The sequence below is a fragment of the Pelophylax lessonae genome, assembly GCF_965119305.1.
Source record: "Pelophylax lessonae genome assembly, chromosome: 6".
NCBI classification, from domain to species: Eukaryota; Metazoa; Chordata; class Amphibia; order Anura; family Ranidae; genus Pelophylax; species Pelophylax lessonae.
This window is the reverse complement of record NC_138773.1, coordinates 300,563,468-300,589,415: the sequence shown is the minus strand read 5'-3', so window position 1 is coordinate 300,589,415 and position 25,948 is coordinate 300,563,468. Positions and strand designations below refer to the sequence as shown.

Sequence of the window (25,948 nt, the reverse complement as noted above, 5' to 3'; positions counted from 1 at the left end):
GCACACAAGGGAGGGGGATTAGTGAGGGACAACTGTCTCTTTCTCAACAGATAAAAGCTGATAGCAGGGAGAGGGACAGATCAGATTCAGGTGCTGGAGGAAGATTTCTGTATTTCTTGTCCATCACTAATCCCCCTCTCTGTGTGGGCCCCCCTGTGTGCTTGGGCCCCCTACAAGAGGGCTGGTGGTCCCCCCCTATCAGCGGCCCTGGTTGCACTGCAGTCTGATAGATGATGATGTGAAATGCATTACTGAGTATAAACTGGTTTTAATAATTATATTTCCGCCTATTTCTTTACTTTTTTCAGGCATACATGGAAGATCATTTGAGAAACCGAGACCGGCTTGCAAAAGAGTGGCAGGCGCTATGTGCATATCAAGCGGAGCCCAATGCCTGCTCCACCGCCAAGACCGACACCAACCTGAAGAAGAACAGGAATCCTGAATTTGTTCCATGTGAGTCTTACTCTATCTAGTCATGACTACCGCTTCCCCTTTCTACTCTCCGATCGCAGGGCAAAATTCATCCTTCTTCAACCCCTCTTCCTTTCTTTGCTAAATACATCCTCACAATGGAAGCCTGTCCTGGTATTTGATGTTTTTTCTGCAGTAGAGAAGGACCCCAGTTTTCTGCATGGAAGCAGTGGTCTCCCCGTGAGTCAGAAACCCTTTCCTCCTTTCCTTGCTGATTACAGCTTTCCAATCAGCAAGTATAATGAGTTTCTCTGATTGCAAAGCTATAGATCAGAATCAGCAGGGGATGTGATCATCAGGGCTACCAATGTGGAAGGGTGCAGCCAACCCTCCTGTACTGGCCCGGGCAGGGCCGTAGATCATTTTTCTTTTCCTGGGGGGGGGGGGGGGGGGGTTCAGCCTTGAGTACCCAGAGAACAATAATTAGCACCCTCTGCCACACTGTGACAAATTGTGGTGTGTGTATATATACAGTATATACAGGGCCCCCAGCAGGCACATCTGTTAGTGAAGCAAATAGTAAGCATGGCTTCAATGTCAGCCGGGCCCTGCCTGTCAGCCTCGTGGATGAGACAGGTGGTCTTCCTAGTAGCAGTGCGGCTCCCGCAGCTGATAGGCTACACTAGCCTAGCTGCTGTGAAATTGACTGGGTTTGGACCCCCCCTGACCCCCCCCCCTTATCTACGCCTCTGGGCCCTATTGAATCAGCAGGGAGGACCTGGATTTAGCTGTGAAGCAGCGATGTTATCTCTCAAATGCACCTTTTGGCTTTGCCCTGATTGGTTCTCCACCCCCAGTTGGCTGACCAAGGCTTCATGTGTATTTAGGGTCACCTCCCACCATCCAAGCAGGTGTCCACATTGGCATTTATGGCTCATGGCATTCCGGCAATGCATGTTACATGCCTTGGTGTGATGCAGTGCCATTCATTCTTCATGGCGCTCCAATGCACTTTGCAATAGATGTGCATTGCCTATGGTAAAACTGGAAAGAAGTAGGGGCCCTGTCAGCTAGGCTGTCCCATGATTTCTAAAGGTGCCCCTGATGATCATATAGTGACCCCTCATACACCATTGTTATCAGTTAAAGCCAAACTCAACTTTCAGCTTTTACCAGGTAAAAATATTTCAAAATAAAAGATGTTCAAAATATCCAAACCTGCCCTCTGCTAAGTCTGACCTATAGCTCTGCATTCAGCGAAAACACATGCTACTTGCTGATTGGAAAGCTTTATTCAGCAAGGAAGGGGGGGGGGGGTTCTGACCTCTGCAGAGAGACCACTGCTTCCATGCAGAAAACCAGGCTCCTTCCCTGCAACACGCTGGCAGAGGATAGGCTTTTCTATTCTGGCTGTGGCTGCTTTCTAAAGAAAACCAACTGTGAGACTTGGCACATCTATTGTTTGATGCACCCATAACATTTTCAACTGGTTTAATCTGAAAGTGCATTTGAGCCTTAACTATGTCCCTGGCACTAATTCAGTGTGGATTTTACATTTGCCAACGCCATATAAATATATAATAGACAGTGAATATACAGTTGTGCTCATAAGTTTACATACCCTGGCAGAATTTATGATTTCTTGGCCATTTTTCAGAGAATATGAATGATAACACAAAAACTTTTCTTTCACTTATGGTTAGTGATTGGCTGAAGAATAAGATTCTGGTTAGTATATCACTATTTTAGGAAGCAAACAGTGAGGTCCCCGAATTATGTATCCATTGAGCAGTGGCTTCCTTTGGCTTATTCCACTCCTGACTCTTTAGCTTTAGTTTATTTCTTTTTTAGAAAATTGCCAAAACCATGACCGGTCCTAAAAGATCAAAATGAATCAATAATGCTGCGCCAAAGTGAAATCCAACCAAATAAAAAATCAATAAAATCATGAATCAGATCACACAATAATCCAAATGAATGGATCATAACACTGTGAGTGAAAATAAGACCACATATTAAATCAATAATGAATGAATGGTGCATAAATAGTGAAATAAATAAATCACACTAATTATAAAATCGCACAGTGAGTGAAATAATCACAATAAATTAAATACATATTAATTCAATAATATTGAAATGGTGTGTAAATGAGAAAATGGTGAAAAAGAGTCCCAATGACCATTTCACCATTTTCTCATTTACACACCATTTCAATATTATTGATTTAATATTTATTTAATTTATTGTGATTATTTCACTCACTGTGCAATTTTATAATTAGTGTGATTTATTTATTTCACTATTTATGCACCATTCATTCATTATTGATTTAATATGTGATCTTATTTTCACTCACAGTGTTATGATCCATTCATTTGGATTATTGTGTGATCTGATTCATGATTTTATTGATTTTTTATTTGATTGGATTTCACTTTGGTGTGCGGCATTATTGATTCATTTTGTTTCTACTGGTGTGACGTGTTAGCACAATGCTAGCGGCCTTAGGTTTTGTAGTTATTTCACAAAATATTATTTTGGTTTTGCGCTGATTATATTTCCTTTGGGGTTCTAAAAGATCACACCAGACTTCAAAGCTTGATAACCACTTGACATCCAAAAGATTTACCCCGCTTCATGACCAGGCCAATTTTTTTTTTTTTTTTTTTTGCGATACGGCACTGCGTTACTTACTGACAATTGCTCAGTCATACAACACTGTACACAAATTAAATTGGTGTCATTTTTTTACCACAAATAGATCTTTCTTCTGGTAGTATTTGATCACCACTGGGTTTTTTCTTTTTTGCACTATAAAAAACAAGACAGACAGTTTTAGAAAAACAAACAATATTTTTTACTTTCTGCTATAAAACATTTCCAATAAAAAATCTAATTTCTTCATAAATTTAGGCCAATATGTATTCTGCTCAAAATTTTTGGTAAAAACATCCCAATAAGCGTATATTGATTGGTTTGCCCAATATCTATGGTATATTTACTGGAATTTTTATTTTTATTATTTATTTTTATACTAGTAATGGCGGCGATTAGCAACTTATAGCAATATGTATAATATTGCGGCGGACAATATGACACTAACTGACACTTTGTGGGAACCAGTGACACTAATACAGTGATCAGTTCTGAAAATATGCACTGTCACTGTACTAATGACACTGGCTGGGAAGGGGTTAAAGGTCTGGAGGGCGATCAAAGGGTTAAATGTGTGCCTAGCCAGTGTTTATGTGTGTACAGTGAGGTGAACTTACTAAGGGATGTGCTGGATTTAATTCCGGGAAACAATATCCAGCACATCCCTGCTGACCGGACGGAGCTCTGCATTGTTTACAGGATTTATATAGCGCCAACAGTTTGCGCAGCGCTTTACAACGTAGAGAGAGCATAGTACAATGACAATACGGTTCAATACGGAAGGGACAGGAGGGCCCTGCTCGTTGAGCTTACAATCTAAAAGATGAAGCTCTGCCTGGTTTACATATGCAGACCTCGGTCCAGCTAGTCTCCTTTGCCGATTGAGTGCCGGCGAACATCTATTGGTCGGCACCGGCTGATTGGCTTCTGCTGTGACTAATCACAGCAGCGCACTGGCGGTGTGCGCGCTCCCCCTACCCAGAAGTGCAGAATCACGTGTATAAACATGATTCTGCACAGAACAGCCGCCCTGTAGCAGTAAATCTTCTATAGGGCAGTCGGCAAGCTGGTAAAATCCATCAAAATATACAAAAATAACTAAAAAGAAAGATATATGATACCCAATCATGTGCAGAGAAAATGAAAAAAAGAAAAAAAAACATTTTTGCTTGCACACAATTAGCTGATGGAAGTCATCAGAGCTTCACCTCATTCTCTAAGATCTGGGGATTATTTCCTTTCAAAGTGAACAATCTTTGGGGTGGATTTACTAAAGACAAATAGACTCCGCACTTAGCAAAGTGCATTTGCAAGAGCAGTTGCTGCAGAGCTTAGTAAATGAGTAGAAGCTCTGCTGACTTCCATCATCCAATCGTGTGCAAGCAAAAATGCTGTTTTTTTACATTTTCCTTGCACATGATTGGGTAGTCTTTGCAAAGTGAAGCTTTACCTCATTTACTAAGCTCTGGACCACTTGCAAAGTGCACAGTCTGTTTACCTTTAGTAAATCAACCCCATTTTCCTTTAGTAAATCAAGCCCCACATGTCTTTATTATAAATGTTTATGCTGCCATTGACATTACTCTTGAGTAACTATTATTATTTCTGTCCTATGTAGATGATCACGCTCGTATTAAACTAAGGAGTGAAAACAACACGTCCCGGAGCGACTACATCAATGCCAGCCCTATTGTAAGTAAATTCAATAACTTCTCTGTCTCTCGTGACTGATCAGCACAATCCTTTATGTATAAAAACACATTGGATCGGATTCCCTAAAGGCAAATAGACTGTGCACTCTGCAACTGCAGTTGCTCCAGAGCTTAGTAAATGAGGTAAATCTTCACTTTGCAAAGAATACCCAATCACGTGTAAGGAAAATTAAAAGAAAAAAAAAAAAAAAACAACATTTTTGCTTGCACATGATTGGATGATGGAGGTCAGCACAGCTTCCCCTCATTTACTAAGCTCTGGAGCAACTGCACTCACAGAGTGCACAGTCTATTTGTCTTTAGTTAAAGGGATTGTACTGGCAGAAGGTTTATTTTATCTTAATGCATTTTGTGCATTAAAGAAGATGTACAGCCAAAGCTGGTTTGGATGTACATCTCCTATGGATCACAGGAGTGGAGTTTGTTCTGCACTCCTGTGACCCATTTTCAGCAGAGAGCAGTCTAAAGTCCGTCAGAGGTGTCGGTCCAGGCACCGCGTCATTGCGACCGCGGAGTCAGGATCCACCAGGTGGACTGATACCTGGCTCAGCCTCTCAGCAAGCTTCCTACCCCTCCACAGACCAGCGCTCCAATGAGCGAGGAGGGGGCAGAGCAGAGAGCGGTGACTGACAGTCAGCAGCTCTCGGCCCAGGGAGCTGTGAGAACCGAGTGATCGGCGGTGTTCGATCTCTCGGTTCTCAGTGCAGAGGCTTCGGGGGACAGATGCAGCATCCACCTAGGTAAGTTTGAATGGGGAAAAAAGCCAAACCCCATACTTCTCTTTTAAAGCGGTAGTATAAAGCGGTAGTATAGTCATTTTGTTGACTTTTACCTACAGGTAAGCCTATAATTACCTGTAGGTACAATTAATATCTCCTAAACCTGCACGGTTTAGGAGATATTTGCACTGCATGCAGCTGCTGACGCTGGCGGCGCATGTGCTCTGAAGGTTCGGCGGACCTTCAGAGTTCCTTGCCGGGAAGTTGCCGGAAAGTTAATCCCCGTGACGTCATCGCGGCTCCGGCCACTCACAGCGCCGGAGCTGCCGAACCCGGAAGAGACGCCGAGGGATCATGTCCGCTCTCACAGCGGTGTCCGGAGGTCGGTGTCGGGGCTTCGTTTTAAGGTAAGTATTTCATAATGAGCTAGTATGAGCATACTACCGCTTTAAGATTAAAAAAACCTTCTGTGTGCAGCAGCCCCCCCCCCCCCCCCGCCCTAATGAGTCCAGTGGTATATTTAGGTTTTGTGCTGCCCTAGGCCTGACTAAACTCCTGCACCTCCTAATTTTTAAATATGACCCTCCCCTTCCTGCCAAGACCACACCCCTTCCTGTTTGAGACACCCCCCCAGTCATCTGCAAACCACACCCCTTCTTCTTTAGGCTTCACCAACGCAGCGGCTGGTGTGAATGGACCCTAAGCTGTGTTGAGAGGCTTTTGCTTGCTTCAAGTAGGTTTTCCATACCTTTGCAGCCAGGAGGAGGCTGTTTTTTTCATGCAGGGTGGCTTTTTTGTCGCCCCCCTGCAAAGTGCTGCCCTAGGCCTGGGCCTTGTTAGCCTAGGCCAAGATACAGTGTTGCCTGAGCCCCATCTCTATACAGCAATGTTGTAGGAGTGTCTTAGCTGCCCAGGATTCCCCGCCTCATTGGCCGAGACAGCAGCGCAGCGTGATTGGCTCCCACTGCTGTCAATCAAAGTCAGTCAGCCAATCAGGACAGAGAGGGGGCAGGGCCAGGTCACAGCTGTGTGTCTGAATGGACACAGAGAGCTGTGACTCGGCTCGGGTGCCCCCATAGCAAGCTGCAACAAAATGCTAATGAACAGGGGCCATTGAAATGAATGGGATTTTGCTTGTTGGGCGTTTTGAGACTTCAGAGATGAGCGTTTTATGAGCTGAAAAACCGCTCAGGCGTGAACAGGGCCTCAGGGTGTCACCAGGAATAGAGGGGGACGCTGGAGACAAAAGTTCTTGTGACAAACAGGGGTTCCCCCACTTTGGATGGATTTCCTCTCACTTCCTGTTTTGGTTATGGGACAGGAAGTGAAGGGAAATCTCCCCGATGGGACACAGATGGCAAAAAAAGAAGCTGACAGGTGTTGTAACCCTCCCTGTACTCTGTCCAAAATGAACAAAAAAATGTTTTGCTATCACTCTACTTTAAAAGGTAAGTTAAACTTTTCACTAAAAATGAAAAGGTAAACAAAAGCCAAATATCGTGTCCACCCCTCCGAACCCTGCTGCACATAGTGGTCATGATGCCCCATGCTGTTGGTGTAGCCATTCATACACTGCAGTACACAGCCCTGGGTGAGTATCCATCATATCCATCATAATGCTTTGCAATGATTACAACCCCCCCCCCCCACACACACACACACACACACACAGCGCCATTCACTGGGAAGATCAGTGTTCTGCTGTTTCTTCTCCCCCAGCTCTCTGAACTCTTTATGCAGCTGAGAACAGAGGGAATGTGATCACTTATAAATTAGGAAAAAAATGTATTTATAATGTGTTTTATAGCTATACACAAATGTTTAGACTTTAATTTCTGCTTTACAAGATAAGGGTTCACATATACTTTTTTCTGCCCTCAGATTGAACATGACCCTCGTATGCCGGCTTATATCGCCACACAGGGTCCGCTGTCACACACCATCGCAGACTTCTGGCAGGTAAGTTTACAGATATAAATACAGGGGGTTAATGTAATGAATTTACACTGCATCAACAATGCACATATACGTACGCCCCTGGGGGGGGGGGTCAATGTTCCTGTGATGAGAGGATGCTCATTGTGTTCTCCCAGCACAGTGACCAAACTGTTGCAGACAGCTCTCAGTCTCTAGTCAGTATCAGGAGCCGGCAGGATTGACTCCCGATCATGTGATAGCTGTGACAGCCAATCACAGTGGTCACCTGATCGGGACGTCCATATTTGTCAAAATTTGATCTGCGATTTTCTGCGGGACTGCGACATTGCAGCGGACAGATTGGACCCCTAAGGCTTCTTTCACACGGTCCGCCTCCGTAGGCGGATCCATGCTGCTCAGCGGGGGATCGATACACAGATCCCCGCTGAGCAGGCAGGTGACATCTGCCTCTCCGCTCTGTGTGCGGAGAAGGAGGTCTCAGAGCCCGCTGCTCTCTATGGGGAATCGATTGAGAGCGGACCGCCTGTCCCCTCTCATCCGATCCGATCCCCTGGACGGTTGGAAAATAGGGTTTCCATCCGTCCAGATTTCACGGACAGGATCGGATGCGGATGGCAGCGGGTGTCAGCGGACATGACACCGCTGACATCCGCTGCCCCATAGAGATGCATGGAGGATCCGATCAGATCCGCCTAAAAAACTGACAGGCGAATCTGATCGGATCGTCCATGTGAAAGGGGCCTAACTGACATTTTTGACACTTTTGGGGGGAACAGTGACATTACTACAGTAATCAGTGATAAAAATATGCACTGTTACTGTAATAATGACACTGAGAGGGAAGGGGTTAACATTGTGGGTGATCAAGGGGTTAAATGTGAGCCTAGGGGAGTTATTCTAACTGTGGGGGATGGGCTTGTAAAATGACCACAGAGACCTGTGTTCTTATATAGAAGGATCACAGGAGCTCTGTGATCATTCCAGGGAGAAGACCCCAGAACTTGCAGTTTACAACTTTCAATGCTGCTGGCTCCTGCTCTCTTAGTGCTGCTTCCCTGAATTTCTGGTCTTCACAGGAAAGAGTTAACAGTGGACAGTGCAGTCTCTAGCCAGTCTGTTAGCTTGGAGGAGGTGGGAGGAGCAGTTGTAGCCTTGCCATCCTCTGCAATGGGGCTGTGTGTTTCTATTGATGCACACAGTGTAGGGAAACACAACTTTAGTCTTTGCATGCGAGGGTGTCCCCATAGGATGCTGCAGGAGAAAGGAGACACCCTGATACAGGAAACCTTGGGCAGGGGTCATGGCACCAGCCTATACTGGAACATAGGCAAGGATTAAGAAGATGAAGAAGCTGCATACTCAGTGTGCAGTCCGAAATCGCAGGACAAATCGCACAAGTGTGAAAGGAGCCTTAATTTAGGCTGAAATTCTAAAGTGTGGACCTAGCGTGAAGTGGTATTTAGCGGCTTTGAAAAGTATGATGGGCTTCAGATGTAAACAAAGTCATGTGATTGTCATTACAATGCTGACACGGTGATCACATGGCTTTGTTGATAATCTAGTATATAGCGAAGTATGACGCTCTCTCTGTTCTCGTAGATGGTTTGGGAAAATGGCTGCACGGTCATAGTGATGTTATCGCCATTGGTGGAGGACGGAGTAAAACAGTGCGACCGCTATTGGCCTGACGAAGGCTCCTCCCTCTATCACATCTATGAGGTTAGTAATATGCTGAAGGTGTTCTTATATCTCTGCTACCCCCTGGTGGCAGAATTGGGGTATTTCAGGTCAGGAGCATAGAGAACCTTTACAGAGCCTGAGTTCTTCTTCACAGGTGAACCTTGTATCAGAACATATCTGGTGTGAAGACTTTCTGGTTCGCAGTTTTTATCTGAAAAACGTTCAGACCCAGGAGACGAGGACCTTGACGCAGTTCCATTTCCTGAGCTGGCCAGCAGAGGGCACTCCCAGCAGCACTCGCCCCCTGCTTGACTTCCGCAGGTAAGCTTCTACACTAGGCTCACTATTATATACAACGCTGCTAGATATGAAGCTGGCCATATACCATACAATCTACATTAAAAAGCATAGTAAAGTCATTTACAAATGTTAATAAAAAGCTAATTAAAACTAAAAGAAAATAATTTAAACATGAGTAAAAGAATTTCTAAAAGTCATAAAGCGTTTGTTACCCCAACTCTTCATATTCCTGATAGGTGCCTGCTGTACCATGTACTTGTTTGAGAAAGTCTTCTGTTCTCTTTGTATTGTTTCCTTTATGTAAAATCCCTGAGTGTTCCTGACAGCCCCCTTGCTTTCTTATTAAAAACTGACCACACTAAGCAGGAGAACACACTGTGGTCAGTTCTCTAGCTGTGCTGAGAACTCCTGCAGTGATCAGACTTGTCCTATCATGCCCCCGCTGCACAGCCATTCACTGGCAACAGTGGCAAGCTCAGTGTGCTGCTGCTTCTCCTCCCCCAGCTCTGATGCAGCTGAGAACAGAGATTATGTGATTATTTATTAAAAAAAGGGAAAAAAGATATTTATAATGTTTTTTTTTTATACCTATACAAAAAGGTTTGACTTTCATGTCTATTTTAAACTGAATGGGTTGTTTTACAAGGTGAATGTTTACAATCAATTTAATTTAAAAATAAATAAATAAATAAATAAAAATAGTTTTTAAAATAAAACAAATATTAAAAATGTAAATGTAAGCCAGTGTTTTCTGGGTTTTTTTTAAGGCCCCTTTTACATATAGGGACTATTTATTACATTAGTTCAGTCACATCAGAATGGATGAAGTATTCATCAGTTTTTTTACATCCACTACCAATGCAAAAACGTATAAAAAAACGGACCGTTTGTCAGTTTACCTCCGATTTTAATCCGATTTTTTAACAGAAGAAAAATAGAGTTTTGATCAGTTTAAAAAAACTGATGAAGACGGATGTAAATGTATGTAAATGGAGGATCATCCATTTACACACATCCGTTTTTCCATAGATTCAGTGCCTTGCGAAAGTATTCCCCCTTGAACTTTTCGACCTTTTGCCACATTTCAGGCTTCAAACATAAAGATGTAAAACTGTAATTTTTTGTGAAGAATCAACAAGTGGGACACAATCATGAAGTGGAACGAAATTTATTGGATATTTCAAACTTTTTTAACAAAAAACTTAAGTTAATACTTTGTAGCGCCACCTTTTGCTGCGATTACAGCTGTAAGTCGCTTGGGGTATGTCTCTATCAGTTTTGCACATCGAGAGACTGAAATTTTTGCCCATTCCTCCTTGCAAAACAGCTCGAGCTCAGTGAGGTTGGATGGAGAGCGTTTGTGAACAGCAGTTTTCAGTTCTTTCCACAGATTCTCGATTGGATTCAGGTCTGGACTTTGACTTGGCCATTCTATCACCTGGATATGTTTATTTGTGAACCAGTCCTTTGTAGATTTTGTTTTATGTTTTGGATCATTGTCTTGTTGGAAGACAAATCTCCGTCCCAGTCTCAGGTCTTTTGCAGACTCCATCAGGTTTTCTTCCAGAATGGTCCTGTATTTGGCTCCATCCATCTTCCCATCAATTTTAACCATCTTCCCTGTCCCTGCTGAAGAAAAGCAGGCCCAAACCATGATGCTGCCACCACCATGTTTGACAGTGGGGATGGTGTGTTCAGGGTGATGAGCTGTGTTGCTTTTACGCCAAACATAACGTTTTGCATTGTTGTCAAAAAGTTCGATTTTGGTTTCATCTGACCAGAGCCCCTTCTTCCACATGTTTGGTGTCTCCCAGGTGGCTTGTGGCAAACTTTAAACGACACTTTTTATGGATATCTTTAAGAAATGGCTTTCTTCTTGCCACTCTTCCATAAAGGCCAGATTTGTGCAGTATACGACTGATTGTTGTCCTATGGACAGAGTCTCCCACCTCAGCTGTAGATCTCTGCAGTTCATCCAGAGTGATCATAGGCCTCTTGGCTGCATCTCTGATCAGTCGTCTCCTTGTATGAGCTGAAAGTTTAGAGGGACGGCCAGGTCTTCGTAGATTTGCAGTGATCTGATACTCCTTCCATTTCAATATTATCGCTTGCACAGTGCTCCTTGGGATGTTTAAAGCTTGGGAAATCTTTTTGTATCCAAATCCGGCTTTAAACTTCTCTACAACAGTATCTCGGACCTGCCTGGTGTGTTCCTTGTTCTTCATGATGCTCTGTGCGCTTTAAACGGACCTCTGAGACTATCACAGTGCAGGTGCATTTATACGGAGACTTGATTACACACAGGTGGATTCTATTTATCATCATTCGTCATTTAGGTCAACATTGGATCATTCAGAGATCCTCACTGAACTTCTGGAGAGAGTTTGCTGCACTGAAAGTAAAGGGGCTGAATAATTTTGCACGCCCAATTTTTCAGTTTTTTTATTTGTTAACAAAGTTTAAAATATCCAATAAATTTCGTTCCACTTCATGATTGTGACCCACTTGTTGTTGATTCTTCCCCAAAATTTACAGTTTTATATCTTTATGTTTGAAGTCTGAAATGTGGCAAAAGGTCGCAAAGTTCAAGGGGGCCGAATACTTTCGCAAAGGCACTGTATGTCCAGTTTTCATCCGTCAACGGATGGATGAAAAATTGACAAACGGACAGCATGTGTGAAAGGGGCCTTATTCTAAATCTATCACTAAAACAATAAACCACTTCTGGACTGGAAGGATTTGCCCCCTTAATGACCAGGCCATTTTGTGCGATTGGACATTGCGTTATTTTACCAGGCAATTGCGCGGTCGTGCGACACTGTACCCAAAATAAAATTGACATCCTTTTTCCCCACAATTAGAGCTTTTTTTTGGTGGTATTTGATCATCTCTGCAGTTTTTAGATTTTGCGCTATAATCAAAAAAAGAGCGACAATTTTGAAAAAAAATATTGTTTTTTTTTTTTTCTTTTCAGAATTGTCGCTCTTTTTTTGTTTATAGCGCAAAAAATACAAATCGCACAGGTGATCAAATACCACCAAAAGAAAGCTCTATTTGTTGTGGGAAAAAAAGGACAGCAATCTTATTTGGGTACAGCACCGCACGACCGCGCAATTGTCCGTTAAAGTAACGCAGTACAGAATCGCACAAAATGGCCTGGTCAGGAAGGGGGGAATCCCTCCGGACCAGAAGTGGTTAATGCTCATGCACTCTTCAGTGAAGTTGAGCATTATGGGAGAATTAGTTCCAAAAAATCTGGGGTGCCGCGGTTCACCATCACTGGTCTATCACATAAAATCCCAATAAAACACATTTACGTTTTTGGTTGTAATATGACAAAAATGTGGAAAATTTCAAGGGGTATGAATACTTTTTCAAGGCACTGTATGTCTGATAAGGTCTAGCATGGCTCCTCCTACATTTATAAATCAATGTTTTTGCTTTTCTCCATACGCTGTGCATTTGTGTTCTGGTTTATTCCTTTTATTTTTCCTAGCCAAGCTGGAGTAAGGTTTGCTCAGGTGTTGCCCTATACACAGTGCAGTTGTTGATTTCCAGACTCATTGTATGGACCTGTGACCCCTCCGTCCTCCTCCGCCCACTCTCCGCCCACTCTCCGCCCATGGCTGCTCCTGTCATTTTTGTGATTTGCAGCTTGTAATTTTGGTCTCAGTTGCATAGTCACAAAAGTGATCATGAGCAGGTGGGACACGCCTCCTTCTCCGGAATCGCCATCCACTCCTGCACCTGCAGACAGGTGGTGCCATCAAGTCTGGGACTGTAACTTCATTCACGCTTGTGCGATTTGTCATGCAACTTTGGACATCAGTCGCATGACAAGTTGTCCCCCATATTTTCCAATGAGTACCGTTCATATCTTTGCGACTTAAGTCGTTCATGCACTACTTTGGTCCAACTTTCATGCAACTTGAGAGCTATAGGCTTCAATGTTAATCCTCAAAAGTCGCACCTGAATGTTTTACATGCGGCAATTGTGCCTTCAGACAGGTGGTGCCATCAAGTCTGGGACTGTTACTTCATTCACGCTTGTGCGACTTGTCATGCAACTTGGACATCAAAGTTACATGACAGGTTGCCCCCCCCCATGTTTTCCAATGAGTACCGTTCATATCTATGCGACTTAAGTAGTTCATGCTCTACTTTGGTCCAACTTTCATGCAACTTGAGAGCTATAGACTTCAATGTTAACCCTCAAAAGTCACATGAAATTCACACCTGAATGTTTTACATGTGACAATTGTGCAACAGTTGTCCATTATCACCGGTCAAAGCCAAACTCGCATCCAAGTCTCACGCATCCGAAGTTGCACCACAGTTGCACTCCAAAGTTGCACGACTTTGGAGTAATACAAGTGTGAGCGGGATTTATCAATAATGAATGTTTTACATGTTACAGTTGTGCCTGCAGACAGGTCGTGCCATCAAGTCTGCGACTGTAACTTCATTCGAGCTTGTGCGACTTGTCATGCAACTTTGGACATCAAAGTCACATGACAAATTAAACCCCATGTTTTCCTATGAGTACCGTTCATATCTATGCGACTTAAGAAGTTCATGCACTAATTTGGTCCAACTTTCATGCAACTTGAGAGCTATAGACTTCATTGTTAACCCTCAAAGGTCGCACCTGAATGTTTTACATGCGACAATTGTGCCTGCAGACAGGTGCTGCCATCAAGTCTGGGACTGTAACTTCATTCACGTTTGTGCAACTTGTCATGCAACTATGGACATCAAAGTGGCATTACAAGTTGCCCTCCATGTTTTCCAATAAGTACCATTCATATCTGTGCGACTTAAGTAGTTAATGCTCTACTTTGGTCCAACTTTCATGCAACTTGAGAGCTATAGACTTTAATGTTAAACCTCAAAAGTCGCATGAAAGTCACACCTGAATGTTTTACATGCAACAATTGTGCCTGCAGACAGGTGGTGCTATCAAGTCTGGGACTGTAACTTCATTCACGTTTGTGCGACTTGTCATGCAACTATGGACATCAAAGTCGCATGACAAGTTGCCCCCCATGTTTTCCAATGAGTACCATTCATATCTATGCGACTTAAGTAGTTCATGCTCTACTTTGGTCCAACTTTCATGCAACTTGAGAGCTATAGACTTCAATGTTAACCCTCAAAACTCACATGAAATTCACACCTGAATGTTTTACATGCGACAATTGTGCAACAGTTGATCATTATCACTGGTCAAAGCCAAAGTTGCATCCAAGTCTCACGCATCCGAAGTTGCACCACAGTTGCAGTCCAAAGTCGCACGACTTTGGAGTAATACAAGTGTGAATGTGATTTATCAATAATTTACACAGCCATTATCCCAATAACAGTGCATATACATTATTCTATTCAAATGGGGTGGGAAAAAACAATGTAAATTGGCTGCATACTTTGCTGTTTAAGTGCCGGTTCACATTAGTGCGATCACAGAGATCGCATGTAATTCAGAGCGCACTGCTCCTAAAATCACATGCGATCTCTGTGCGGTGCAAAATCAGCCATACAATTTGTATAGCTGAATTTGCACCGCAATCGCACTGAACAAGCACAGGACCCAATGTAAATCTTTGATTTAAAACAGAAAATATTGGATTTGGTGACTCGATGGGGCTTTGTAGTTTGGACTGTTGCTGATTATTGCTGTCTGTGTGTCCAATGCGCACAATCACCCTCTTTATAAAGTTAACTTACTAAAGTCAAACAGACTGTGCGCTTTGCAAAGTGCAGTTGCTCCAGAGCTTAGTAAATGAGGTAAAGCTTCACTTTGCAAAGATTACCCAATCACACACAAGGAAAATAAAAAAAGCAGCATTTTTGCTTGCACATGATTGGATGATGGAAGTCAGCAGAGCTTCCGCTCATTTACTAATCTCTGGAGCAACTGCACTTTGCAAAGTGCACAGCCTATTTGCCTTTAGTAAATCAACGTTAAAAAAAGGGTGGTTGAGCCCAGTGGACACACAGGTAGGGGTTGGTTTGCTAAAGTTAAATAGACTGTGCACTTTGCAAAGTGCAGTTGCACTCTCCATGTGCATTTGCTCCAGGACTTAGTAAATGAAGTAAAGCTTCACTTTGCAAAGAGTACCCAATCATGTGCAAGGAAAAAAAAAAACAGCATTTTTGCTTACACATGATTGGATGATGCACAGTGCACAGTCTATTTGCCTTTAGTAAATCAACCCTATTGGCACTTAGAGGAGTTTAGAGGCAGAAAATAAAAAACCCGCTGCCTGCATGTTCAGGAGTAGCGGAGTTTCGGCAGAAAGAACCAGTTGATGCGTGGAAGCGCGTGTTAATGCTGGGCACGTTTAGCTCTTCAGCGTTAATTCATTTTAATAACCAGAGTAAATTTTTATTCTGGCCAATTAAATGAATTAATTCCTAATCGCTTGAAGTGGCTTAACACGCCTAAATGCATCAAACGCTTTTACAAGCGTCAAAATGCCGCTGCCAGGAGAAAAGACGTCTAGGAGAGATAGAGAAACACCCAGTGTGCATGAGATCCTATTTTATTTTTACACTCTTTTTATTAAAGGAGAAAAGGCTTTTGGTACAGTAAACATGAGCGCAAAAAATATAATACAGTACAATACATTACAATACGTTTCAAAACAGCAAATATGCAGCGTTCCACCTCGTTATGAACGAGATCCGATATTTAATTACAGTGCTTACTGCAAACCCAGAATAAGGGGAATAATTAGAAGCATTTAGGAAATATGCAACAGATGGTGGCTGATAAATATAGAACATGGGACTGATCTAGTTTGATATATTGGCCAGGGGCGTAACTACAGGGGTTGCAATCGCAACCGGGCCCCATGCTCTAGAGGGCCTGTGCAGCTCCCCTGTACACCTGGATAGGAGAGGGGGGGGGCGGGGGCAGCATGTAGAGAAGTCACTGTCCTCCTTTTTCCTCCTGTAGCTGCAGGAGGAAAATGGAGGAGATTGGTTCCTCTGTGTGCTGCCCCCGCCACTCCTCCTATCCAGTTCACTTGTGTTCTGCTGTCTCTGGGCCCCTGTGTGCTCCCCTGGTCCTCCCCACTGTGCTCCTTTCCCTCTCCTGCCGACTGCTGCAGGGGATGTGTCACAATAGAGAACCAGGAAGGGGTCGGTAAATATGTAATTTACCAGCTCCTTCCTTTTCTGAATGGACAGAGTCATAGTCAGTGACATTGTAAAAAAATAAAATAAAATGATAAAAAATAATACAATTAAAACACCAAAAAAATAAAAAACTACTGACACCAGTGGGTGAACTTCCAGGATCGCAAAGGTCACACTTGCCACCGGGCCCAGGCATTCCACCCCGTGGGGAGGCCCCAAGATGGCAGGACGGGGGCCCACTGCAGAACTTGTGAAAGGGTCCCTCTGCAGGACAGTAATAAAGGGCCCCGCAACGAGAGTAAAGGGCCCCAGGATCAGTGGGAAGAGCCCCAGGCTTGAAGGGAAGGGCCTGGGCAGTGGGCCACCTTCCTGCCTTCTTGGGGTCTCCCCACGGTGGTGGGATGTCAGGGTCCGGTTGCAAGTGTGACCTTTGCGATCCTGGAAGTTTGCTTTCTTGCATCGGGGCCCTGAAGGTTCTAGTTACACTTCTGATATTGGTGTATTCTGCACCGGATGGTTTTGCAGCAGACAGTGTGGCTTTAGAAAGAAGAAATTTCCATGTATGTTATGACTGGTGGCTGCAAGGCCGTCATACGACTAAATATGTTTTATTTTAAGACATGATCTGAATATAAAGCTGCAGGAAATGGCAGCTGCATGCATCAAGTGTTCTATAGCTTGGTGGCTTAGTAGGTAGCACATCTGCCTTGCAGCGTTGGGGTCCCTGGTTCAAATCCTGGCCAGGATGCTAGCTGCATGGAGTTTGCATGTACTTGTCCCTGTGCTTGTGTGGGTGGAAAGTTGATTGGTTGCTGTCTATATTGGCCCTTGTGTGTATGCATGTGAGACATGGACCTCAAACTGGCCACATACCCTAGTAGGTTTTTGTATGTAAGTTCTCACTACATCCGAGGATTTGAGGAATGTCATTCAAAAACCAGCTTTAGATTGTAAGCTCCTTGAGGGCAGTGAATTGATGTGATTGTACAGTGAGAAAAACGAGGTATAAATTGAGGACGTTATATAAATGTCCATGGTAAATATTTCTCTCTTTAATGCAATATCTTAGGTTTCCAGTATGGCTTTTCATGTGGTCAAATATCAAGGTGTGACAGGTCCACTTTAGAAGCAATTCCTGATCTATCAAGGAAATTGGAAGAAACAATGTCATCTGTTTTCTTGTTTTCCAGGAAGGTGAACAAGTCTTTCCGCGGACGCTCCTGCCCAATCATCGTGCACTGCAGGTACTGTGACCTCTTGCAGCCATCAATAATAAAAGCCCCAATCAGCCAGTCAGGTTTTTCCAGTTGTCGGCTATTTTTTTTTTTTAACACAGATTAGGCAGTTAAAGCTGAAATCCCATTGGTTGCTATTTTGAAGGCAGACACATTCCTTTCCTGTTGTCCTGTCCTAGTAGCAGCCAGCCAGTGAAGGAACCATGTGTAGTACCGCTTATAGTCACTGGGTGGTGCACAAGCATCCCAAACTGAACTCTAATGCAGCCTTTTTCAACCAGGGTGCCCAGGCACCAGGAGTGGCTGGCCCATAAGGGGCGTAGGGGCGCCGCCCCCTAGTTTGCATGTGGGGTGCCAGACTCATACGTTTGTATGATTTTTTTTTTTCAAGCCACATGATTAATGCCAGAAGCTCTAATTGGCTTAAAAAAGATTGGGCTTGGGGTGCAGAGCACTGTCCCCCGAAACCACCCACTTGTGACACTAGCGAGTCAATATTCACTATTATCTTCCAGCTTCTCCTTCCGGCCAATCAGGACAGAAGGCGGTTCGGGTTGGCCAGGAGGAGATGCTGAGGAAGCTGTGGAGGGGTGAGTGCGGGGAACCATGGAGGGGTGAGTGTGGGGGGGACCATGGAAGGGTGAGTGCAGGGGACAATGGAGGGGTGAGTGAGGGGGGATCATTGAAGGGTGAGTGCAGGGGACGATGGAGGGGTGAGTGCGGGGGGGACTGTGGAGGGGTGAGGGAGGGGGGGGATCATGGAAGGGTGAGTGCAGGGGACCATGGAGGGGTGAGTGAGGGGGGGGATCATGGAGGGGTGAGTGAGGGGGGGGATCATGGAAGGGTGAGTGCAGGGGACCATGGAGGGGTAAGTGAGGGGGGGATCATGGAAGGGTGAGTGCAGGGGACGATGGAGGGGTGAGTGCGGGGGGGACTGTGGAGGGGTGAGGGAGGGGGGGATCATGGAAGGGTGATTGCGGGGGACGGTGGAGGGGTGAGTGCAGGGGGGACTGTGGAAGGGTGATTGCGGGGGACGGTGGAGGGGTGAGTGCAGGGGGGACTGTGGAAGGGTGGTTGCGGGGGACGGTGGAGGGGTGAGTGCAGGGGGGACTGTGGAAGGGTGGTTGCAGAGGGGACCGTGGAGGAGGGGTGCTGGGGGGACCATGAAGGGGTGAGTGCGGAGGGCACCGTAGAGGGTTGAGTGCTGGGGACTGTGGAGAGGTAAGTGCGGGGGGGACAGTGGAAGGCGGACCTGGGGGTGTTGTTTGCCACCACCCCCCCAAAAGATTAGCACCAACCTCCACTGCCATGCACCCTGGGGTGCCATGAGATTCCTTCAGGGGTGCCTTGGCAAAATGCTTAAAAATTGCCCAAAAATGATATAATTATAGATATATATACTGTATATACTGTATTCTATAAAGTGTTGTGTCTTTTTTTCCACTTGCTTGTAATTTATCCTTATTTTTGAATATTTTGTCCAGTGATGGAGCTGGAAGAGCGGGAACCTACATCCTCGTAGACATGGTCCTTAATCGCATGGCTAAAGGTGAGAAAGAATTTGTCTGACAATAAAAGAACATAAAAGACAGAGACATATTAAAGAGATTATAGAGGGAAACTTTTATTACCAAGTATGAATCAATGTGTAAGCATTATTTATAAGAACTGAAAACATTTTGTGTGTACAGCCGTGGCCAAAAATTTTGAGAATGACTCAAATTTAAATTTTCACAAAGTCTGCTGCTTCTGTGTTTTTAGATGTTTTTGTCAGATGTTACTATGGTATACTGAAGTATAATTACAAGCATTTCATAAGTGTCAAAGGCTTTTAATGACAATCACATTAGGTTTATGCAAAGAGTGTGACCTGTAGTGTTGACCCTTCTTTTTCATGACCTCTGCAATTCACCCCGGCCTGCTGTCAAACAATATCTGGGCCACCTCCTGACTGATGGCAGCCCATTCTTGCATAGTCAAAGCTTGGAGTTTGTCAGAATTTGTGCGTTTTTTTTTTTGTTCACCCGCCTCTTGGGGATTCAAGTTCTCAATGGGGTTAAGGTCTGGGGAGTTTCCTGGCCATGGACCTAAAATGTTGATGTTTTGTTCACCAAGTCACTTAGTTATCACTTTTTCCTTATGGCAAGGTGCTCCATCATCCTGGAAAAGGCATTGTTCCTCTCCAAACTGTTCTTGGATGGTTGGGAGAAGTTGCTCTCGGAGGATGTTTTTGTACCATTCTTTATTCATGGCGGTGTTCTTAGGAAAAATTGTGAGTGAGCCCACTCCATGGCTGAGAGGCCACCCCACACATGAATGATCCCAGGATGTTTTACTATTGGCATGGAACAGGACTGATGATGGCGCTCACCTTTTCTTCTCCGGACAAGGTTTTTTCCGGATTCCCCAAACTAGGGATCGATCGATACGTTGCCAATACCGATATTTTGGCCATTGCATATCGGTATCAACCGATATGGGCCGATATTTTGTACATCCTATGTCAGGGTCCGAGACTAGTCTTCTCCTCCTCCAACCATTAGGTGGTGATGCTCATGTAAGGGTAAAATGATGTCACATAGCATAATTCCGTGTACAAATGTTATTGAGTACAAATTAAAGATATAAGCAATTCCACATTAGCAGATCTGCTGGCAGATCGGTATCTCTCACCCACTTGCCGTAAGTGACACCCGGGTGATACCGCTCCGTCCGGCATACGATCTCAGAGGTAACGTGCATGGTCACGCCGGGCGTGACCACGTGACCTCCGAGATCGTCATTGTATGCCGGACGGAGCGGTATCACCCGGGTGTCACTTACGGCAAGTGGGTGAGAGATACCGATCTGCAATTCATCTGATCACTCTTCATAGCATTCCGGAGTATATGCAAATTGCCATCATAAAAATTGAGGCTGACTTTGTGAAAACTTATATCTGTGTCATTCTCAAATCTTTTGGCCATGGCTGTATTGTCCTATAATCTCATAGGTTACTGCAGGGTGACCCTTGTGTGCCACTTTTGGTCTAAAATTTACTTTCTCAACCATCTAACCCCCAGAGTAACACTTGAAATCATTTTCATGGTTTTAGGGAACCCCTTAAAGGAAATGAAGAAAGTAAGATGTTCACAAAATAAGTATTTGAGTGTAAGGCCAGCCATAGACGGTTCAAATCTCGGCCAGTTCAACAGGAACCAGGCGAGATTGGAACCATGTATGGGCAGGCTGAATGTACCAAGTTGATCGATCGATCAATTTGGGTACAACCAGCCTGCCGAATCTTACATGTGATTATCGCCATAGTCGCTAGTAATAATCACTGTCTTCTCCCGCGGATTGTATTGGTAACTACAGCGCATCCGGAAAGTATTCACAGTGCTTCACTTTTTCCACATTTTGTTATTTACAACCCTTTCCCAAAATTGATTATTTTCCTCAAAATCCTTTAAACAATACCCCATAAGGACAGAAAGAAAGAAGTTTGTTTGAAATCTTTGCAAATTTATTAAACAAAAAAAAAAACTTATACACATAAGTATTCACAGCCTTTGCCATGACACTCAAATTTGAGCTCAGGTGCATCCTGTATCCAGTGATCATCCTTCAGATGTTTCTACAACTTGATTGGAGTCCACCTGTGGTAAATTCAGTTTATTGGACATGATTTGGAAAGACACACTCCTGTCTATTTAAGGTCCCACAGTTACAGTGCATGTCAGAGTACAAACCAAGTCGTTAAGTCCAAGGAATTGTCTGTAGACCTCCGAGACAGGATTGTATCAAGGCACCGATTTTGGGAATGGTACATAAAAATGTTTGCAGCACAGTGGCCTCCATCATCTGTAAATTGAAGACGTTTGAAACCACTAGGACTCTTCTTAGAGCCAGCCGCCCGGCCAAACTGAGCGATCGGGGAGAAGGGCCCTAGTCAGGGAGGTGACCAAGAACCCGATGGTCACTCTGACAGAGCACCAACATTTCTTTGGGGAAGAGAACCTTCTGGAAAAACAACCATCTCTGCAGCACTCCACCAACCAGGACATGTATGGTAGAGTGGCCAGACAGAAGCCATTCCTCAGTTAAAGGCACATGACAGCCCGCATTGGAGCTTACCAAAAGGCACCTGAAGGACTTTCAGACCATGAAAAACAAAATTCTCTGGTGTGATGAAACAGTGATTGAACTCTTGGGCCTGAATGGCAAGCATCATGTCTGGATGAAACCAGGCACGGCTCATCCCCTTGCCAATACCATCCCTACAGTGAAGCATGGTGGTGGCAGCATCATGCTGCAGGGATGCTTTTCAGCTGCAGAAACTGGGAGACTAGTCAGGATTGAGGGAAAGATGAATGCAGCAATGTACAGAGATATCCTTGTTAAAAACCTGCTCCAGAGCGCTCTGGACCTCAGATTGGGGCGAAGGTTTAACTTCCATCAGGACAACGACCCTAAGCACACAGCCAAGATAACAAAGGAGTGGCTACTGGACAACTCTGTGAATTTCCTTGAGTGGTCCAACCAGAGCCCAGACTTGAACCCAATTGAATATCTCTGGAAAGATCTGAAAATGTGCACCGACGCTCCCTATCCAACCTGATGGAGCTTGAGTTGTCCTGCAAAGAAAAATGGGAGAAACTGTCTCAAAATAGGTGTGCCAAGCTTGTAGCGTCATACTCAAAAAGACTTGAGGCTGTAATTGGTGCAAAAGGTGCTTCAACAAGGTATTGATCAAAGGCTGTAAATACTTATGTACATGGGATTTTTTTTTTGTTTTTTATTTTTAATACATTTGCAAAGATTTGAAACAAACTTCTTTCACGTCATTATGGGGTATTGTTTGTAGAATTTTGAAGAAAATAATGAATTTAATCCACTTTGGAATATGGCTGTAACATAACAAAATGTGTAAAAAGTGAAGCACTGTGAATACTTTCCGGGTGCAGTGTATCCCCCTCGTCTTGGTTTCAAAAACAATATGACACTTTCTGTAATTTTACATTTGTTCATTCCCAGCCTTGATTGTATGTCTTGGCTCAGCGAGAGAGGAAGGCTGACAGAAGCTTTACAGTGCTGCTGACGTTCACAGCCTGCCATGAGAGAGAAGGGAGAGAGAATCAGGGAGATAAGATAAGACACTTTCCTGATGTCAACATGGCAGCATACATGTGAACAGAGAAGCGTCTTTTTCCACTTGGTTAGGGTATAATTTTGCCACTGCTTACTTATATAAAGCTTCATATGTATGCTGCCATGGATTGGCATCAGTAAAGGAAAATTACGGTAAGCATTTGATACAATTTTCCATTTCCTGACACCAACATGGCACCATATATGTGAAGTTTTACATAAGTAAGCAGCAAAAAAAGGATACCCTAACCAGGTGGAAAACACTGCTTCTCTGTTCACACGTATGCTTCTATTGATTGTCGTCAGGAAAGGAAAATTGCTATGATAAGTGTTTGATACATTTTTCTGTTTATCCTTGTACAATTAACTCTTTTGTATCTCCCTGGCAACAGAGATTGTCCTGTTACCTTTCCTGCTTTTCTTTTCTCCCACCCTAATCTGTGTTTCTTCTGCACATCCTCTGTCATTCCTGTTGCTTTCTTGCACCTTCAGCAACGGTAAATCTTAAACCTGTCAGTCGATCGGCCTCTAGTGGCTCTGATGTTTAGCACAGTGCCGATAATAGAGAGCATCTGAGCATGTGCAGAGCAGGGTGAGACAAGGCATTGCTGGATTTTAAAAGGCATAGGCACTTATTATCACTATACCTGCAAAAGGGACCAGCATGAGGTGATCTATTAGAACTTTTACTTCAATAAGCTGTGTGTATGCTGTATATAACATGTTCTTTATCATCCTATGTGCAGGTGTGAAGGAGATTGATATTGCAGCCTCACTGGAGCATGTCCGGGACCAGCGACCTGGGATGGTGCGGACAAAGGTACAGAGCATTCCTACTCACTTCATATCCATAGTCTGTGAATTACAGTAAAGAAAAAAAGTATTTGATCCCCTGCCGATTTTGTACGTTTGCCCACTGACAAAGAAATGATAGGTTTATTTTAACAGTGAGAGTCAGAATAACAACAAAAATATCCAGAAAAACGTATTTCAAAAAAGTTATACATTGATTTGCATTTTAGTGAATGAAATAAGTATTTGATTCCCTATCAATTAGCAAGATTTCTGGCTCCCAGGTGTCTTCTATACAGCTAACAAGCTGAGATTAGGAGCACTCTCTTAAAGCGAGTGCTCCTAATCTCAGTTTGTTACCTGTATAAAAGACACCTGTCCACAATCAATCAATCAATCAATCAATCAGATCAGATTCCAATCTCTCCACCATGGCCAAAACCAAAGAGCAGTCCAAGTATGTCAGGGACAAGATTGTAGACCTACACAAGGCTGGAATGGGCTACAAGACCATCAGTAACCAGCTTGGTGAGAGGGTGACAACAGTTGGTGCGATTATTCGCAAATGGAAGAAACACAAAATAACTGTCAATCTCCTTCGTTCTGGGGCTCCATGCAAGATCTCACCTCATGGAGTTTCAATGATCATGAGAACGGTGAGGAATCAGCCCAGAACTACATGTGAGAATCTTGTCAATGATCTCAAGGCAGCTGGGACCATAGTCACCAAGAAAACAACCGGTAACACACATTTGTGTTTACAACAGCTGACCAATCGTCTCTCTCAGCGGGGAGCGAACACGGGTGTCAGGCGGCAATCGGAGCCACCTGCCCTGTGCATCGGAGTCCCCGCTGCCGAGTGTGGGCAAGAGCGCGCCGCCGGTGGCACGCACTCGCCCCCTAGCTGCAGGCATGTGACTGACGTATACCTACGTCGGTTCGCGTAGGAGGGCCGCCCTGCCGCAGTATAACTGCAGCGGGCAGTCGGGAAGCGGTAATAAATACAAAGCCAGCTCGGATTGGCTGAGTCAGAGGTTGTAACATCATCAGCTCGCCCCCTAGCTGCAGGCACATGACCGACATATACCTACGTCGGTTCGCGCAGGAGGGCCGCCCTGCCGCAGTATTACTGCGGCAGACAGTCAGGAAGTGGTTAATGAATACAAAGCCAGCTCGGATTGGCTGAGTTAGAGGTTGTAACATCATCAGCCCATCTCTCTGACTCCGATTATATGGTTAGACCAGACCATCTAGAATCATCATTCCAGACACTGTCATTGGCAGGTAGGTAGACCTGGTCTTCATACTGGAGATCCTGAGATATAAGCCATTGGAAGATTTTGGTCAAATAAATGATCACAATCTGTCCATAAAATGTTTATTAAGGATCATTTCTTGATCACGCAAAAGAAGAGAGCAGGCAGACACTCTGAAGCCGATCACATCAACTGTCTGTCCTCCCAAAGCGGCTGGCTAGTTTCTTCTGCTAACCTTAGACCCTACTCATAAACTGGCCAGATCAAATGGCAATCTTACATGTGCCATTCAGCCCAGCCTCATCTCCATTGCTGAGATTTTTGGGTGGACTGAACATTTAAAATGGACTAACTTTTGCTGGTACCGTAGTTCTATGGTGACATATTTGGTGTTTTTTTCATTTTGCAGGATCAGTTTGAGTTTGCCCTCACGGCGGTGGCGGAGGAAGTAAATGCAATCTTGAAGGCTCTGCCGCAGTGAGATTGACCCAGCTGCCCCTCTCGGTGTTGTGACATTGCGCCTGCCTTACGAAGATGGCAGCTCCACCTCCAATATCCATTTATGTGCTCTCTACTCTTCATGCCAGAGATTTATGGCAGCCCTTCTACATCCCTAATGCCTATTTGCCTTTCCAAGCATCTACCCCCCTCTACTGCCTGACTTTTCTTATCCCAAAATTTGCTACCTCGTCCCCCTTGCTTCACCCCTAAGCTGCTAGTACCTCATTGTCATCCAATCATGTCTGTTCATCGTTCTCCAATAGCAGAGAGGCTCCAAGTCTCCCAGAGATCCCCAGGGTGAAATCCCAGAATAACAATTTCAGAAAACTACCTGGAACATGTCAAATACATTATATGGCACAACAGACTATATTTTTTATAAATGTAATATTTTATTGCTTTTTCAAAAGCACTTAAGGTAAATTAAGCGTCTCCTAAAGTAACAATGGTGCCATGATATAGGCACCTTTAAG

The 25,948-nt window shown here is 44.2% G+C and overlaps 1 protein-coding gene across 2 annotated transcripts in view; it reads left to right on the top strand.

The window, feature by feature from the left end:
* PTPRN (protein tyrosine phosphatase receptor type N) overlaps nt 1–25,948 on the top strand; it is a 178,062-nt gene extending 152,114 nt beyond the window's left edge. For both annotated transcript variants that reach the window (XM_082262054.1, XM_082262053.1), the window contains 9 exons: nt 309–456; nt 4,691–4,764; nt 7,385–7,462; nt 9,041–9,160; nt 9,276–9,442; nt 17,752–17,805; nt 19,281–19,345; nt 23,673–23,746; nt 25,384–25,948. In XM_082262054.1, coding sequence (XP_082118180.1) covers nt 309–456; nt 4,691–4,764; nt 7,385–7,462; nt 9,041–9,160; nt 9,276–9,442; nt 17,752–17,805; nt 19,281–19,345; nt 23,673–23,746; nt 25,384–25,455 — 852 coding nt within the window. In that variant the 3' untranslated portion in view covers nt 25,456–25,948. The remainder of the gene's footprint in view (nt 1–308; nt 457–4,690; nt 4,765–7,384; nt 7,463–9,040; nt 9,161–9,275; nt 9,443–17,751; nt 17,806–19,280; nt 19,346–23,672; nt 23,747–25,383) is intronic.